At 41.6% G+C, this 17,134-nt stretch overlaps 1 protein-coding gene across 1 annotated transcript in view; it reads left to right on the top strand.

Annotated features, from left to right (window-relative positions):
- LOC122931612 (kinesin-like protein KIF21B) overlaps nucleotides 1-16,362 on the top strand; it is a 206,231-nt gene extending 189,869 nt beyond the window's left edge. Inside the window, exon 3 of the mRNA XM_044285686.1 lies at nucleotides 16,287-16,362. Coding sequence (XP_044141621.1) covers nucleotides 16,287-16,362 — 76 coding nt within the window. The remainder of the gene's footprint in view (nucleotides 1-16,286) is intronic.
- Nucleotides 16,363-17,134: the final 772 nt, after the last annotated feature.

The raw sequence follows: 17,134 nt of genomic DNA, 5'->3' as shown, positions 1-17,134 counted from the left end.
CCATTCTTGCGTCTCACAAATGCTTTCAGTCACATTTAGATCGGCGGATCCGACAGGCAGTTCCGGCGATGGAACTGATTGCCGGATCACACTGCCGCAAGTGTGAAAACAGCCTTATCTATGGCAACAGGCAATTTTTTCTACTTCCACAGACTAGGTCAATTCATCAGTCTTTCTGTATTACTATTGTAGGTGGTAGACCAACCAACCACACTGCTTTACTCAGTATGGCCTTCAACATGGTATCTACTGGCTAGAATTGAATGCATGAGTTTCACTGATATCCAGAAAAAAAAGAATTGAAAATAGGCATGCCTCAGAGGCAGTTAACCCAAAAGCATGTGTTTTTCTTCGCTCACCATCAGTTAGAAACTTTTGTTTATATTTATCTGAATATCTTGTGGGGTAAGAGTTATCAATCTTTCCCAGGTTTCAAGCAGTTGTTTGATCTTTTGCTGTTTATATGCAAAGGCACATACCCAAGCCATTTTCGGTAAATAGTACGCATAACTTTTTCATAAATTATTTAAGCCATTAGTAACTGGCCTGTTTTTGGCCTTACTGACCATGCAATATTTTTTTGTCACATTCCAAGAGCCATAACTGTTATTTTTCCATCGATTTTTTTCCATATGAGGGCCTTTTTATTTTATTTTTTATTTTTCTTTTAGGACACGCTGTAGCACAATAAAAAAATGTTTTGCATTGCTGCATCCTAAGACCCATCATTTTATCTTTCTACAGATTGTATGAGGGCACTTTTTTTTTGGGTGGCAAAGACAGTAAATCTGGCATTTTTCTTTTTTCAGTGTGCTGGATAAATTATGTGATATTGTATAGTGCGGGTCATTACAAATACTGTGATACCAAATATGTGGACTTTGAAATGCAATCCTTTGATCTCTTCTATAGTACACTGCACTACTTATGAACTACAGTATTATATTGTCAGTGAAATACTGACTGATACTATCTTGCAGACCTCAGGGCCTTCATTAGGCCACCGGTTGCCATACTAGGACATTGTCACCCCCGCAGTTTCATTTGCAGCAGTGCTGATGCCTGAAAGACGGAGCCCCCTCCCTCTAAACTACTTAGGTGCTGGAGTTGCTATTGATTGTGGCATCTAAGCGGTTAGACTACTTTCACACTAGCATTTTTATAAAGTTCAGTAAAAACACTTCAGTTACTGATAATACAACCATCTGCATCTGTTAAGAACTGATTTGGTTGCATTATCTTTAACATAGCCAAGACGGATCCCTCATGAACTCCATTGAAAGTCATTGGGGGACGGATCCGTTTTCTATTGTGTCAGATAGTGTTAGAGTTAAATGGATCTGTCCCCGTTGTCTGGCATTGTGGGTCACGATGGTGCCATCTTGCTCCACATCACATGATGGAAGGAAAACCGCAGCATGCTGCGGTTTGCTGTCCAGTATGAGAATGAAACCAAACGGAACGGAATGCATTTTGGAGCATTTCATTCTGTTCAGTCCGTTTTGTCCCCATTAACAATGAATTAACAATAAAGTTAGGGATATTTGGCTTTCAGGTAAAATTTATGGAAAAGGTAAAAAGTTCATGCTACAGTAATATTATATCATGAAAGTAGGGCATTTACATAGAATCATGGTGAGTTCATCATCTCAAACAATTTAATGAAACAAAAGCCAACAGTGGTGGGTATACCCCCACAGAAAATGTCAATGTCTCAATAACTTGTCATGTGGCCTTGAGAATAAATTACAGCTTGACAACGACATCTCATGCTGTTCAGCGTATTTTCTGCTGAGGCATGACATGCCACTCTTCTTGAAGGGAGGCACTCAGGTCATTGAGTTACAGAGTTACAAGCCTCTACACGGCGACTCAGCTGATCCCATAGGTTTTCAATGGGATTGAGGTCTAGAGAAAGTGCAGGCCACTCCAGTATACAGCAGCCATTCCCTAATGATGCGACCTCAATGAGCTGCTGCATTGTCATCCATGAAGATAAAATTAGGCCTGTGTTGTTTATGCAGAGGTGCAATTACTGGATTAAGGATGTTATTCAAGTAGTATGGGCTTGTCACTGTACTATTCACAAAATTGTAGGGCAGTTCTGTATTGACTAGACACACCTGCCTGCACTAACACCACCACCACCAAAGGCTTGTCTTGTGACAACAGTGGCTAATGCATAGCACTCTCCTTGACGTCTCCAACATCGTTAGCCACCATCATTTCTGCTCAGTGTGAATCAACTTTCATCAGTGAACAGCAATGAGGCCCACTGGTCCCTCTTACAGCGTACATGCTCCCAGGCCCAAGCAAGATAATGTCACCTCTGCATGGTGGTGTGGTCAGGTACCCTTGCATGTTGTCTACCACACAAACCACACTTATGTAAATGTTTTTGAATGGACTGATGTGACACTTGGTCACCTCTCACCTCTCTTAAATGTGTCTGGAGTTGTGTGGCATACATCATCTAGTTCCGGGGCATTATTCACAATGAAACAGTCATCAGTGTGGGATGTGGACAAAGCATGTCAACTTCCATGCCTTTCTGTGACTTTTACAGTCTCTCTGTATCTCTGTTGCAACCTGCTGATGAAACTTTGTAACACTCTAAGCTCAGAGGCACCTTTCATCTGAGAACATTCTCCTTTAAGCCTCGCAATGGCGAGGTACTGTTGATCATTTGTTAGGTTTAGGCCTCTTTCACACTACCGTTTTTTTTTTCCATTTTGCGGTCCGTCTTTTGCGTTCCGTATACGGTCTGTATACGGAACCATTCATTTCAATGGTTCCGCAAAAAACCGGAATGTATTCCGTATGCATTCCGTTTCCGTATTTCCGTTTTTCCGTTCCGTTGAAAAGATAGAACATGTCCTATATTTGGCCGCAAATCACGGTCCGTGGCTCCATTCAAGTCAATGGGTCCGCAAAAAAAACGGAACACATACGGAAATGCATCCGTATGTCTTCCGTATCCGTTCCGTTTTTTGCGGAACCATCTATCGAAAATGTTATGCCCAGCCCAATTTTTTATGTGAAATTACTGTATACTGTATTTGCCATATGGAAAAACGGAACGGAACAACGGAACGGAAACGGAACCACAACGGAAGCAAAAAGCGGAACAACGGATCCGTGAAAAACGGAACGCAAAACACTGAATTCAACATACTGTAGTGTGAAAGAGGCCTTAGCCTTGGTCTCATGATGTCAAAATGTGAACAGCATGATGAGGAGGACTGTCTAAATACCAATTCCTATTGAACCAGGACATTTATTGGGCGATTCATTAATCAAACACCACTTGTGAATTTTGCAGTTAAGCTCCTTGTTAGAGAACAGCAAGTTGTACAAAAAATATTGAAACATTGAACAGTTGGACATGGGCATTCCAAAGTTTAGAGAAATTGAAGGCAATTTTTGTCTAAAATAGCTTTTTATAAATATTTGGCTAAACATCATATTGTCAATCGGCCTTTATTAAAAATATTGAGCCATTCTGTCTCAAAGCGTTAACTGTTTTTGTAACTGTGTGATTAGAAATTTAACTTGGGTCATTTAATAAACTTTATGTCTAAACTACTGAGAGGTCATAAACGTTATTTAAACCACATTCAGTAAGATAAGGATTGAGCTTTATGGCATACGAACGTGCCGTGTTTTGCAGATCCGCAAAACATGGATGCCGTCCGCGTGCCTTCCACAATTTGCGGAATGGAACGGACTGCCCATTATAGAAATGCTCATTCTTGTCCGCCAAACGGACAAAAATAGGACATGATCTATAATTTTTTTGCGGCCCGTTCGTGTGAATGCACCCTTAATGAGTGTTTATAATGTCAGAGATCAGAGATAAGGAGTCTGTCTGCCCCTCAGATGGCGGAAAAGACAGAAAATCCACAGGCTGCTGCTAGAGCATCTCAGCTATGTATACAAAACAGGATTCCATATTTTTAATAAAAACCAATTGAAAACATGATTTTTAGCTTAAAATAAGTATAATGCAATAATTTAAAAAAAATTGCCCTGAAGGTGTACATAGCCTTTAAGTTTACCTGTAAAGTTTAGATAATTGGACATGTTCTACCTTTCAACAGAACGGAAAAACAGAAATACGGAAATGAACTGCATATGGAGTACATTCCGTTTTTCTGGCAGAACCATTGAAATGAACCACAACAAACGGCCCGTAAACGGAAAAATTAACGGTCGTGTGAAAGAGGTTCCACAAAACACGGACACCAGCAATGTGCGTTCTACATTTTGTGGACCGCACATTGCCGGCACTCTCATAGAATAGGACATGTTCTATTTTTTTGCAAAACGGGAGTGCAGATCCGGAAGTGCCGATGCGGACAGCACATTCCGGCTCACTTGAAAATGAATGGGTCCGCACCTGTTTCACAAAAATTGCAGAACGGATGCGGACCCATTTTGCGGACGTGTGAATGGACCCTTAGGCCTCATGCACATGTTTTGTGATCCACAAATTGCGCATCCACAAAACACTGATTGCGTCAGTGTGCGTTTCGCAATTTGCGGAACGGAGCAACAGATGCGGACAGCACACAAAGTGCTGTCCGCATCTTTTGCGGCCCCATTGAAGTGAATGGGTCCGCATCCAAGCTGCAACACCTATAGATTTCGGGTTTATGAAGGGAAAGACTCCCGGAGAATGCCCCCCTGTCCTTGCAGTTAGTGGGAAAGTAGTGTGGGACTTACTGCACCCACTGCTGGATAAGGGTTACCACCTCTATGTGGATAACTATTATACCAGCATACCCCTATTCATGTCCCTAAAAGCCAGATGTACTATAACTTGCAGTACAGTACACAAAAATCAGAGAGGCCTTCCTAGATCCCTGGTAGGGCAACCACTGAGAAAGAGTGAAAGCAGGACTCTCCTCCATGAAAACAAGAGACGTCCTTGTACTAACCACCATTCACAGTAACACCAGCTCCCCTGCCGCTGTACGTGGTACCACTACCACTGTCCCCAAACCAGACTGCATTCTGGACTACAACAGGCATATTGGCGGGGTTGATCTTTCAGATCTAGTTATGAAGCCTTACAGTGCCACATGAAAAACAAAAGTGTGGTACAAAAAGCTGGCCGTTCACATTCTACAGACGGCAATGTACAATGCGTACGTGCTATATAAGTCTAGCAGACACACATGAACATTTCTTCATTTTCAAGAAGTAGTGATCAAGGCTCTAATCCTTCCGGGGGGCGGAGCTAGCACCTGAGCTGAATGGCTGTGCGTCTCTGAGCTCCAAGCCATAAGCTCATCATAACCCCAGCTAACGCTAGCTTACCTGGCCAAAAATGGTCAAAATCGGGAATTCAAAACCCGGTGATTCCTCCCACCATAGATCGCTCCAAAGTAGTGGAAAAATTTATAAATTTATCAAAAAAGCTGCCGCTGCAGGCATGGCCAAAGAATCAAAGATGGCGCCCGCGGGCACAAGTGATGCCGGAGAGGAAGGGATGGATACATGGGAGAGAGACAGAGAAGCAGAAGAGTCTGGTAACAAACAAAGCTTGCCGATCTCCAGAAAATTCCTCAAGATGGCCCTAACAAAAGCAATGGAACCGGTTCTTAATGAACTCTCCTCCCTCTGCCAAGACATCAGGCAAGTAGGGTCCAGAGTAGAGGCCCTGGAGTCGACTCACTCAGCCATAGTCGATTTCCAGCACGCTACCTCCTCCAACTTGCACAAGTTCCAAGCGTACCTGAATGAGATCTACACCGCCCTGGAAGACCAGGAGAACCGCGGGCGGAGAAACAACTCGAGGTTCCAGGGGATCCCAGAGTCAGTCCTGACCTCCGAAATACATGAGGTAATACAAAATATATGCGGGGACTTACTAGGCTCGGACCATCCCTTGCCGGTCACCTTAGAAAGAGCCCACCGCGCTCTCCGTCCCAGGCTAAAACCAGCATAACCACCCAGGGACATAATCTGTAGATTTCTCAATTTCCAGGAGAAAGAGGCTGTGCTCTCTAAAGCTCGAGAGATCTCGGAGGTGCTTTTTGCTAACAACAAGATCTTCATATACCAAGATCTGGCTCCCGTGACCCTGAGTAAACGCAAGGTGGTCAAACCCCTAACAGAGTGGCTCAGGTCTCACAACGTACCTTACAGCTGGACCCATTTGGGCTCTCTTTCTTCCACAATGGTCGCCGTTTCACCATCAGATCACACTCTGACCTGGATCAACTTTATGACCATTTGGAGATCTCACCATTGGAAATCGAAAACTGTGATCTCATCCAGGATCTGGACTCCCTTCCCGATATCCTGAAAATTACCCCCTTTGAGTCTTTCCTAACTCCAAAGTCCCAGCGACAAAAGAAGAAGAACACTCCATTAGCCCCGAGACGTCTTGCCTTTTGAAGTGAACTTTCCATGCTCCTTCCTAAACCAGAGGACTTCTCCTATCAAGTCCCCTGACGCACAGAAGAAAAGTCATTTTTGCCATCCTAGGACACACTTGCACTATCTGGAGCAGGCCGGTCGCACCAAAGGAAGATCTAGAACTCTCTTCTCACATTTTCAAAACGATGAGTACCACTTTTTCACCTTCAAACATTTATCCCTCATACATAGCTACCTTAGCTTGTCTTTCTTCTCTAAATATACCCAATGACTGACATGAAGATAGCCTCTTACAATGTAAAGGGTTTCAACTCTCCCTCAAAAAGAAGCCACATTTTTTGGGTTCTAAAGAAAGACAGAGCTAACGTATTGTTTCTACAAGAAACACATCTGAAAATTAACCATTTCCCAAACCTTGACTACTCCTATTACTCCCAATGGTTCCATTGTGGATCCCCCTCATCTAACTCCAAAGGAGTCAGCATAGGTTTTCAAAGAGGATTCCCCTTTCAATTACTAGAACAAAAAAGTGACCCGGAAGGGAGTTTCCTAATGGTAAAAGGGCAAATAGGACATCACACATACACTCACATTAATGTTTATGCTCCTAACAGCAAACAAGTCCAACAAGTATAGATGAGGCGGACTCATTCCAGGAAGGCATTACTATTTTTGGAGGAGACCTTAATCTGGTCATCAATCCTCTAATAGATTCATCTTCACACAAATCCTGCCACTCTCAGAGAGCACTAAGCTCCCTTGCCTCAAAATTAGGGAGAGCACATCTGATTGATGCTTGGCGAACCCTGTACCCTGATACCATTGACTACACCTTCTTCTCCCCAGTCCATGGCTCGTATCAACTTTTGGACTACCTGTTTGTCTCAAAAGACCACCTCCACCTTTATTCTGAGGCTGACCTCGGAATAATCCTCCTATCAGATCATTCCCCTATATACCTATTGCTAAATAGCCCAAAGCCAAAACATACACATAAGACCTGGCGCCTAAACGAACAACTTCTAGGCCTCCTAGATACCAAATCCTGATTACAACAATTACTGTCAGACTATTTCACTCTCAACGATACCCCTGAAATTTCCCCCAAAACTTTGTGGGACGCTCAGAAAGCTTTCATAAGAGGACATCTTAAAAAAGTTAAAACTAAACAAATTGAAGACCTGCATAACAACATAAAGCATCTTGAAAAATTACATAAACAATCACTATTACAGCTCCACCTAACCAAACTTACCGCATATAGAACCTCTCTCAAAAAGCTTCTCAACTCTCTATCCGTGAAGTTTTACCTCCACTCCCAACATAAAATATTTGCTCATGGCAATAAAGCCTCCAAATTTGTTATGCAAATATATAAAAAGAGAAGACTTAACAATTACGTCCACAAACTTAAAGACCCTTCAGGATATCACACTTGCGACCCTGAACAAATAGCCAAACACTTTAGAAGCTTCTATGAATCACTTTATAACATTGACTCAGAAAACCCAAACCCCACTATGGATAAACCCACAGTCTCCCTCTCAGAATAAGCTAAATCTCCCTAGCCTATCAGAAATTGATAAACAAAACTTAGCTACTCCCTTCACCCCTAAAGAACTTTCAGAAGCTATACAACAATCCCCTAAAGGATAATGCCCAGGACCCAACGGTCTCCCAATCCCCTACTATTCCACATTTTTAGACACTCTAATCCCGCACCTGGTCAAAGTCTTCAATTCCGCGTTAAAAGGCCACTCTCTCTCGGGAGACATGATCAAAGCTATCACTCTCATCATGACCAAAGCTATCACTCTCATCCCTAAAGAGGGTAAGGACCACACCTTATGCCAAAATTATAGGCCTATCTCACTTCTAAATATAGACCTCAAACTTCTAGCCAAATTAATGGCCAATAGACTAACTAAACATCCTCTATTATGCAAAGCGCAAAAACATCCCTCTAATTCTTCTCAGCACCGATGCTGAGAAGGCTTTTGACAGAGTGAAATGGTCCTTCATGAAACAGGTGTTATCCAACCAAAACTTTCCAACCACCTTCCTGTCCGCAATAGACGCAATGTATACCAATGCCTCAGCTTCCATCATGGTAAAAACCGAAATCTCAGACCCTTTTCTAATAAAAAAACGAAACTAGACAGGGGTGGCCTCTTTCCCCTCTCTTGTTCGTCTTAACACTAGAACCGCTCCTCCAGACAATAAGACTGGACAAAGAGATTAAAGGTTTATCTTTGGGAGATCAGGACTACAAAACCGCTGCTTTCGCAGACAATATACTTGTCATAATAAGTAACCCAGACAGGGCCCTTCCCAGAATTTACCACCATCTAGAGATTTATAGTTCCCTCTCTAACTTTAGAGTTAACCATAGCAAATCTTTGATCATTAGCCTAAGTACTCCCCCCTAAGGAAAAAATTAGAACAAAGCTCTCCGTTCAATTGGTCCTCGCCCTATTTAACATATTTGGGAGTGAAAATTAGCCCCGACCCAAACCAACTCTTCTCTCTTAACTACACACCCCTTTAAAAAAAATATTACAGAGGTTTTAAGCAGCCTTGATTTCCCCATCCTATCATGGTTTGGTAGGAAAAATATAACATTCGTAGTTCTTCCAAAATTAACTTACCTTCAACAGGTCCTGCCCATCCCTGTCCCTAAATCCTTCTATACGTCACTTAGATGCATCTTCAGATCCTTTGTATGGAACAAGAAGAAAGCCTGACTCTCATATGACACCTTAAGCCGGCCCAAAAACCTAGGTGGAATCGTGCTACCAGACCCGAACGTTACAACAAAGCAATCCTCCTGGCTAGAGTAGTGGATTGGCTGAGAGCACTAAATAAATCCTGGGTAAACATGGAACAACACATGTTAGGCACTTCATTTAGAGCTATACTCCTGGGTTCCAAGACTACCCACTTGGCCCTTACTCAAGCCACTCCATTAGTGAAAGCCACCTTCTCTGCTTGGGACTGGTTTAAAAAAATCACAGTAGTCAATCCCTCTCCCTTCCCCACTTGAGATGTCCCAAATTTGGCCCCTAAAGCTTTATACGATAGCCTCCCCCTTAAAACTAGACATTCCCCCATAAAGATCCAGGAAATCCTCTTAGATTCACAAACTCTTACACTGGACTATCTAGGACAAAGAACAGGGATTCACTATCCCTACATAAACTCCCTACACTTCTTAAAAGCATACCTCTCCCAAAATGTAGATCTCAATGATCTATATAGACCTCAGGTCTGGTTTGAGAGCTTAATTAGCTGCCCTCAGAAGCTTATATCGCAAATTTACAAAAAACTCAGAATCCCCCCCACCAAAGTTACCCCAGCTTTTATCAGACTCTGGGAAAAAGATCTTGACACCACTTTTACTGATTCAGAAATTGAATATATCCTAACCTCATCAAGATACGTGAGAATTCAAGAAAATGGGTACAAGATCATCACAAGATATAAAACCCCAGACAAGACTTACATGTTCTCAACGTCCGCCTCTGACATTTGTTGGAGGTGCATGAAAGACAGGGGCACTTTCCTCCATATCTGGTGGACATGCCCAAGCATCAAAAAATTGTGGGAGCAGATCTTCCAAATATACAATCAAATATGCCAGACCTCAAATAGACCTTCCTCTGAGTCCGCCCTTCTAAACCTTTACACTTCTACTCACAGCCTGGAACTACAGCTTTTTAAACATATGATCATGGCAGCCAAGTTTTTGGTTCCTAGGTATTGGCTCTCTGAGGAACTTCCATCAGTTGAGCAATGGTCTCTTAAAGTTGACCAGCTTTACAGAATGGAAGATATATCTGCTTGGGAAATGCGCTCAATCCATAAGTTTAACAATATTTGGCTTAAATGGAATGTCTTCAGAGAATATTCAGTCTCTTAGAACCTGGACTTTTTATCAACCTATATATCTATTTACTTAGCCACTCTCTGGCCCTGCGCCGTTCTTGCTCCAGATCACCACGCTTTAGATTATTCACCACTAGATCATCCTGCACCAGATCATTCTTCCCCAGTTCTTCCTCCATTAGCTTAACTCTCTAGAGATAACCTTTCATGACCCTTTAGCCATGCTAAGGTAGTTGCTCTTGTTCACTATGGTGATTCTTCCTAGACTAAGCTACACTAAGAGCCACAACAGAGATCCAAAATTACTAGTACCTTTCTGTTAATATGTTTATCACATGTTACTTTCAGGAGGAACTTGATCCTCCAAATTGTATATTGACTTTCAACTCAATAAATATTTTAAAACATAAAAATAAAAAAGGTTCTAATTCTTCCAAACCAAGCAGAAGAGGGCCCCAGTACTTCTGTAAGTCACAGTGGTCGTGTTGTACCAGGACAACATTTCCCAGCTGAAGTCCCCCAGACAGCAAGAAAGGGAAGGACCCCAAAAAGATGCAGAATGTGTTCAAAAAGGTGTATTTGGAAGGACACCATTTACCACTGCGTAACCTGCCCTGAAAAACCTGGCCTGTGCATAAAGGAGTGTTTTAAAATATACCACATATCTCTGGAGTATTAATTTAATTTCTTACTTTATGCTTCCTGTAATATTTCCACTTTATATATCTGATTTAGTCCACCTCGCCTGCATATCCACTTTCCAACAACCACTACATATTTCTTTCTGTGACACAACCGTGCCCTTTCCACCTCTTAAAATGTTTGTACGGAGGTGCACTTCCCAGAAAGGGTCACTTCTTTTTTTTCTGGGGACCTCAGGAATTTTTTTAAGGCAACATGTCACCTAAAATCCATGTCTGCCAATTCAAGCCTGCCAAATTCACATTTAGCTGTTTACCTGTTGTGCGCCCATACAGCTGGCTACAAGCACACATCGGGTGTTTTCAAAAAGGGGAGAAAATAGGTCACTTTTTAAGGTTTTTCATTTCTGGGGACCTCAGGAATTTATTTAATGTGACATGGCAGCTAAAATTCATGTCTGTTTATTAAGGCCCGCAAAAAACATTTTTACAAAATTTTTCATTTTTACAAAAGTGTGCTTTGAAATGCTTTCACAAGTATTTCTGTCTTCTGTGAGACACTTGTTTGCTGAAAAGTACCCTTTCCACCACTTAAATTGTTTGTGCCGGGGTGCTCTTTCTGAAATGGGGTCACTTGTTGGGGTTTTTAATTTCTGGGGACCTCAGGAATTTACTTAATGCGACATTGCACCTAAAATCCATGTCTGCCAATTCAGGCCTGTCAGTAAAATTCATATTTAGCAGTTTGCCTTCTGTGCACCCATACAGCAGGCTACAAGCACATATGGGGAGAAAATAGGGAACACAACCTGGGGTGCATTTTCTCCTTTAACCCTTGTGAAATAAAAATTGGGGTCTGCTAGTATTTTTTTCCCCCCACAAATGTTTGCTTTGAAATGCTTTCACAAGTATTTCTGTCTTCCATGAGACACCTGTTTGCTGAAAAGTACCTTTTCTATCACTTAAAATGTTTGTATGGGAGTACTTTCCAAAATGGGGTCACCTGTCAAGATTTTTCATTTCTGGGAACAGCAGGAATTTATTTAATTCGACACAATTCAGGTCAACAAAATCCATATTTAGCTGTTTGATTCTAGAGCCCTGCGATGCGCCCATACATAATTTTTTCTGCACATATGGGGTGTTTGCGTATTCGGGGGGAAATGGGGAATAAAATGTGGGGTGCATTTTGTCCTGTTATCCCTTGTGAAAGTGAAAACTGTGGGTGTAAATCTACTCTTTCTGGAAAAAATAATAATTTTTCATTTTCACAGCCAAGCGTTTCTTAATTCTGTGAAATGCCTGATGCATCAAAGTGCTCACTACACACTTTGAAATATTCCTTGAGGGGTGTAGTTTCCGTAATGGGGTAACTTTTTGGGGGTTTCCACTGTAGGGCCACCTCAGGGTGTCTTCATATGCGACATAGCTCCCAATTACCATTCTAGCTAAATACTCTCTCCTAACGACATATGGTGCTCCTTCCACTCTGAAGCCTGCTGTGCGCCCATACATCAGTTTTTGAGCACATATCAGGTGTTGGCGTATTCGAGGGGAAAAGGGAAACAAAATGTGGGGTGTATTTTGTCCTATTACCCCTTGTGAAAGTGAAAAGTGTGGGTATAAAGCAACTTTTTCTGGAAAAAATAAATAATTTTTATTTTTCGCAGCCAAGCGTTTCCTAATTCTGTGAAACGCTTGAAGGGTGTAGTTTCCGGAATGGGGGTCACTTTTTGGGGGTTTGCACTCTAGGGGTACCTCAGGGTGTGTTCAATTGCAAGATGGCGCTGTCAATTACTCTGTTAAAATCTGCCTTCCAGAAGCCATTTGGTACTTCTTTCCTTCTGACCCCTCTGGTACACCCATATGGCAGTATACAAGCACATATGGGGTATTGCTGTAATCAGCAGAAAATGGGAAATAAATTAGGGGGTGCATTTTTTCCAGTTCTCCCCTGTGAAAGTAAAAAATGTGGGCCTAAAGTCAGTTTTTCTGGAAAAAAAAATTGTTTTTCATATTTAGAGCCAATTCCATCAATCACCTTGGAGGACAAAGTTCTCACTACACATCTTGAAATATTCCTTGAGAGGTGTAGTTGCCAGAATAGGGTCACTTTTTGGGGGTTTCCACTCTAGGGGAACCTCAGGGTGTTTTTATATGCAACATAGTTCCCAAAAGCCAATCCTGCAAAATCTGTCCTCCAAAAGCCCTATGGCGCTACTTCCCTTTTAAACCCTGCCATGCACCCATACATCATTTTTTAAGCACATTTGGGGTGTTGGCATATTTGGTGGGAAATGGGGAGCAAAATTTGGGGTGCTATTTGTTCTCTTATCCTTTGTGAAAGTGTTGGTGTAAAGCAACTTTTTCTGGGAAAATGTTTTATTTTTCCTTTTCACAGCCAACCGTTTCCTAATTCTGTGAATCAATCTGTGATGGGTCAAAGTGCACTACACACTTTGAAATATTCCTTGAAGGGGTGTAGTTTCCGGATGGGGTGTAGTCTTCATACAATACAGACCAAAAGTTTGGACACACCTTCTCATTCAAAGAGTTTTCTTTATTTTCATGACTATGAAAATTGTAGATTCACACTGAAGGCATCAAAACTATGAATTAACACATGTGAAATTATATACATAACAAAAAAGTGTCACCTTTTTCTTTGATTACTGCTTTGCACACTCTTGGCATTCTCTTGATGAGCTTCAAGAGGTAGTCACCTGAAATGGTCTTCCAACAGTCTTGAAGGAGTTCCCAGAGATGCTTAGCTCTTGTTGGCCCTTTTGCCTTCACTCTGTGTGGTCCAGCTCACCCCCAAACCATCTCGATTGGGTTCAGGTCCGGTGACTGTGGAGGCCAGGTCATCTGGCGCAGCACCCCATCACTCTCCTTCATGGTCAAATAGCCCTTACACAGCCTGGAGGTGTGTTTGGGGTCATTGTCCTGTTGAAAAATAAATGATGGTCCAACTAAACGCAAACCGGATGGAATAGCATGCCACTGCAAGATGCTGTGGTAGCCATGCTGGTTCAGTATGCCTTCAATTTTGAATAAATCCCCAACAGTGTCACCAGCAAAGCACAGCCACACCATCACACCTCCTCCTCCATGCTTCACGGTGGGAACCAGGCATGTAGAGTCCATCTGTTCACCTTTTCTGCGTCGCACAAAGACACGGTTGGAACTAAAGATCTCAAATTTGGACTCATCAGACCAAAGCACAGATTTCCACTGGTCTAATGTCCATTCCTTGTGTTCTTTAGCCCAAACAAGTCTCTTCTGCTTGTTGCCTGTCCTTAGCAGTGGTTTCCTAGAAGATATTCTACCATGAAGGCCTGATTCACACAGTCTCCTCTTAACAGTTGTTCTAGAGATGTGTCTGCTGCTAGAACTCTGTGTGGCATTGACCTGGTCTCTAATCTGAGCTGCTGTTAACCTACGATTTCTGAGGCTGGTGACTCGGATGAACTTATCCTCCGCAGCAGAGGTGACTCTTGGTCTTCCTTTCCTGGGGTGGTCCGCATGTGAGCCAGTTTCTTTGTAGCGCTTGATTGTTTTTGTGACTGCACTTGGGGACACTTTCAAAGTTTTCCCAATTTTTCGGACTGACTGACCTTCATTTCTTAAAATAAAGATGGCCACTCATTTTTCTGTACTTAGCTGCTTTTTTCTTACCATAATACAAATTCTAACAGTCTATTCAGTAGGACTATCAGTTGTGTATCCACCTGACTTCTCCACAACGCAACTGATGGTCCCAAGCCCATTTATAAGGCAAGAAATCCCACTTATTAAACCTGACAGGGCACACCTGTGAAGTCAAAACCATTTCAGGTGACTACCTCTTGAAACTCATCAAGAGAATGGCAAGAGTGTGCAAAGCAGTAATCAAAGCAAAATGTGGCTACTTAAGAACCTAGAATATGACATATTTTCAGTTGTTTCACACTTTTTTGTTATGTATATAATTCCACATGTTTTAATTCATAGTTTTGATGCCTTCAGTGTGAATCTTCAATTTTCATAGTCATGAAAATAAAGAAAACTCTTTGAATGAGAAGGGGTGTCCAAACTTTTGGTCTGTACTGTATGCAACATAGCTCTTAATTACCATTCCAGCTAAATCCACTATCCAAAAGCCATATAGTGCTCCTTCCACTCTGAAGCCTGCTGTGCGTCCATACCTCAGCTTTTGAGCACACATGGGGTGTTTCTGTAAACTCCTGATTCAGGGTAATAGATTTTGAGTTTTGTTTAGCTGTTAACCCTTGATGTGGTGCAGAAAAAATAGATTACAATTTAAAATGTGAAATTGTAAAATCAGTTTTGAATAGCTTGAGTAGTGTAGTTTCTAAAATGGTTTCTAATATGTAAGCCCCAGAAAGTGACTTCATAACTGAACTGTTCCTGAAAAAATTGGGTTTTGGAAATGTTCTCAAAAATATTAATATTTACTTCTAAACTTCTAAGCCTTCTAACATCCCAAACAAATAAACTGTCATTTTAAAAATTGGTGAAAACTGGCCCGGGTTGAAAGAGTTAAAATTGCAGGGAATTGAAAGGAGTGTGGGCTTTATATTTATTTAAAAAATAGCCATCTGACTCTACAGACTACCTTGGACTGGTGGCCTGGGCTTATAGTGCTGCTTCCTTTTCAGAAGCTCTGGAGTATTTTACTGAATTCAGAGATGGTGAACTCACTGGAGCATCAATGTTAAAAGGACATTTAAGTAATAGGGAGAAGGACCATGACAATTGAATAGAGAATTGTCTTTGCATTCATTGAACAGATGTCTAAAAATTAACCATGTTGTTTCTAGTTCCATACAGACCTATCATTCCTTTTATAAGTGGTAGTCAGCCAGTGTGCATGGATACCATACTCAAATCAAATTACTTGCTTCTTCCCTATAACCCTTGTAGCAACTGTGGAAATGATTCATCATTGTCCTCCCTGGAGTATGAGATGTTTTATTGATATTTTAATAGTAATGTGAATAGAGCAGTATTTTCCATAATGATACCTGGATTTACACATGTTTTTTTTTTTATGCAGTTTTTGTATCATTGTTTTGAGATCAATACATTAGCTATGCCTTCTACAATATTAGAGAGTATAACCTTTATAATTTTCTGTCCCTGATTTCTTTGACACTTTCAAAGTACACTTTAACAGCATATGTAAATCTGACCTAAACAACTCTATCAGTAACCGCTTCTCATCTACACCGGATTTTGCAGTGCACTGGCTGAACTGTTTTGTGTCAGTTTTTTGATTAATGGAAGTGTTAGAAAATATGGTTTCTTAATCAAATAATTGTCTTTATTTTAAGAATTTGACATGTAAGATTCTTTATTTTATTCCCTCAGTCCAAGGCAGAATCGGGGCTCTAACACATCGCCTTTGACGCGCAGAAAATCTTACGACAGAGTACAGCTCAGGTAATTGTTACTAAACAAAAATAAAAGTGGGAGTAAACTGTTTAAAGGTTTACACTGGAGTGTGGATTCAGCACCTTAAAGGGGTTAGCTCACCTCAGTAATCAATATTTATTCAGTTCCTCGTAGTCTAGGATTCTTTCTTCCATGTACAAGTAGTTCATTTTTCAATTATTACTTTCTATTATTAGCGGTGGTTGAGCAGGTGCCCAGAAACACTATGGGCAGCTCGGCTGGCTGCTCTGGTGGCCGGGTTTCACAGAAGAAAGTGCTCACATATTCTTGTGCATGTGCAGTCACTCCTAGCAATGGCCACCTAGGAAGGAAATCGAGGCCCTGAAAGCCAGAATGGAGCTTGAAAATAGCAAGGTGAGACATTCCCTTTAAGGGCTCAAGCACACAAACATATTTTTATCTGCATCCAATCCAAATTTGTTTCAGGTTGGATGCAGACCCATTCACTTCAATGAGGCCGCAAAAGATGTGGAAAGCACACTTGTGTGCTGTCCACAACCGTATGTTCGTTCTGTGGCACCCACAAAAATATTGAACATGTCCTATTCTTGTCTGCATTATGGACAAGGATAAACTGTTCTATTGTGGCCCAGATTTTCCATTCTGCAAAATGCAGAGTTTACATGGCTGGCCACAATTTGCAGACCTCAAAACAGGCAACATTGTGTGCATGAGCCCTAAGAATAATATTATAGCAAATGATCACAATATTTCCATACCTTATGCCTCATGCACACAGCAGAGAATCTTTTTGGTTCACACTG

The sequence above is a fragment of the Bufo gargarizans genome, chromosome 3 (genome assembly GCF_014858855.1).
Source record: "Bufo gargarizans isolate SCDJY-AF-19 chromosome 3, ASM1485885v1, whole genome shotgun sequence".
NCBI lineage: Eukaryota > Metazoa > Chordata > Amphibia > Anura > Bufonidae > Bufo > Bufo gargarizans.
Note: the sequence above shows the minus strand (reverse complement) of the source record. Positions and strands in the feature narration are given on the sequence as shown.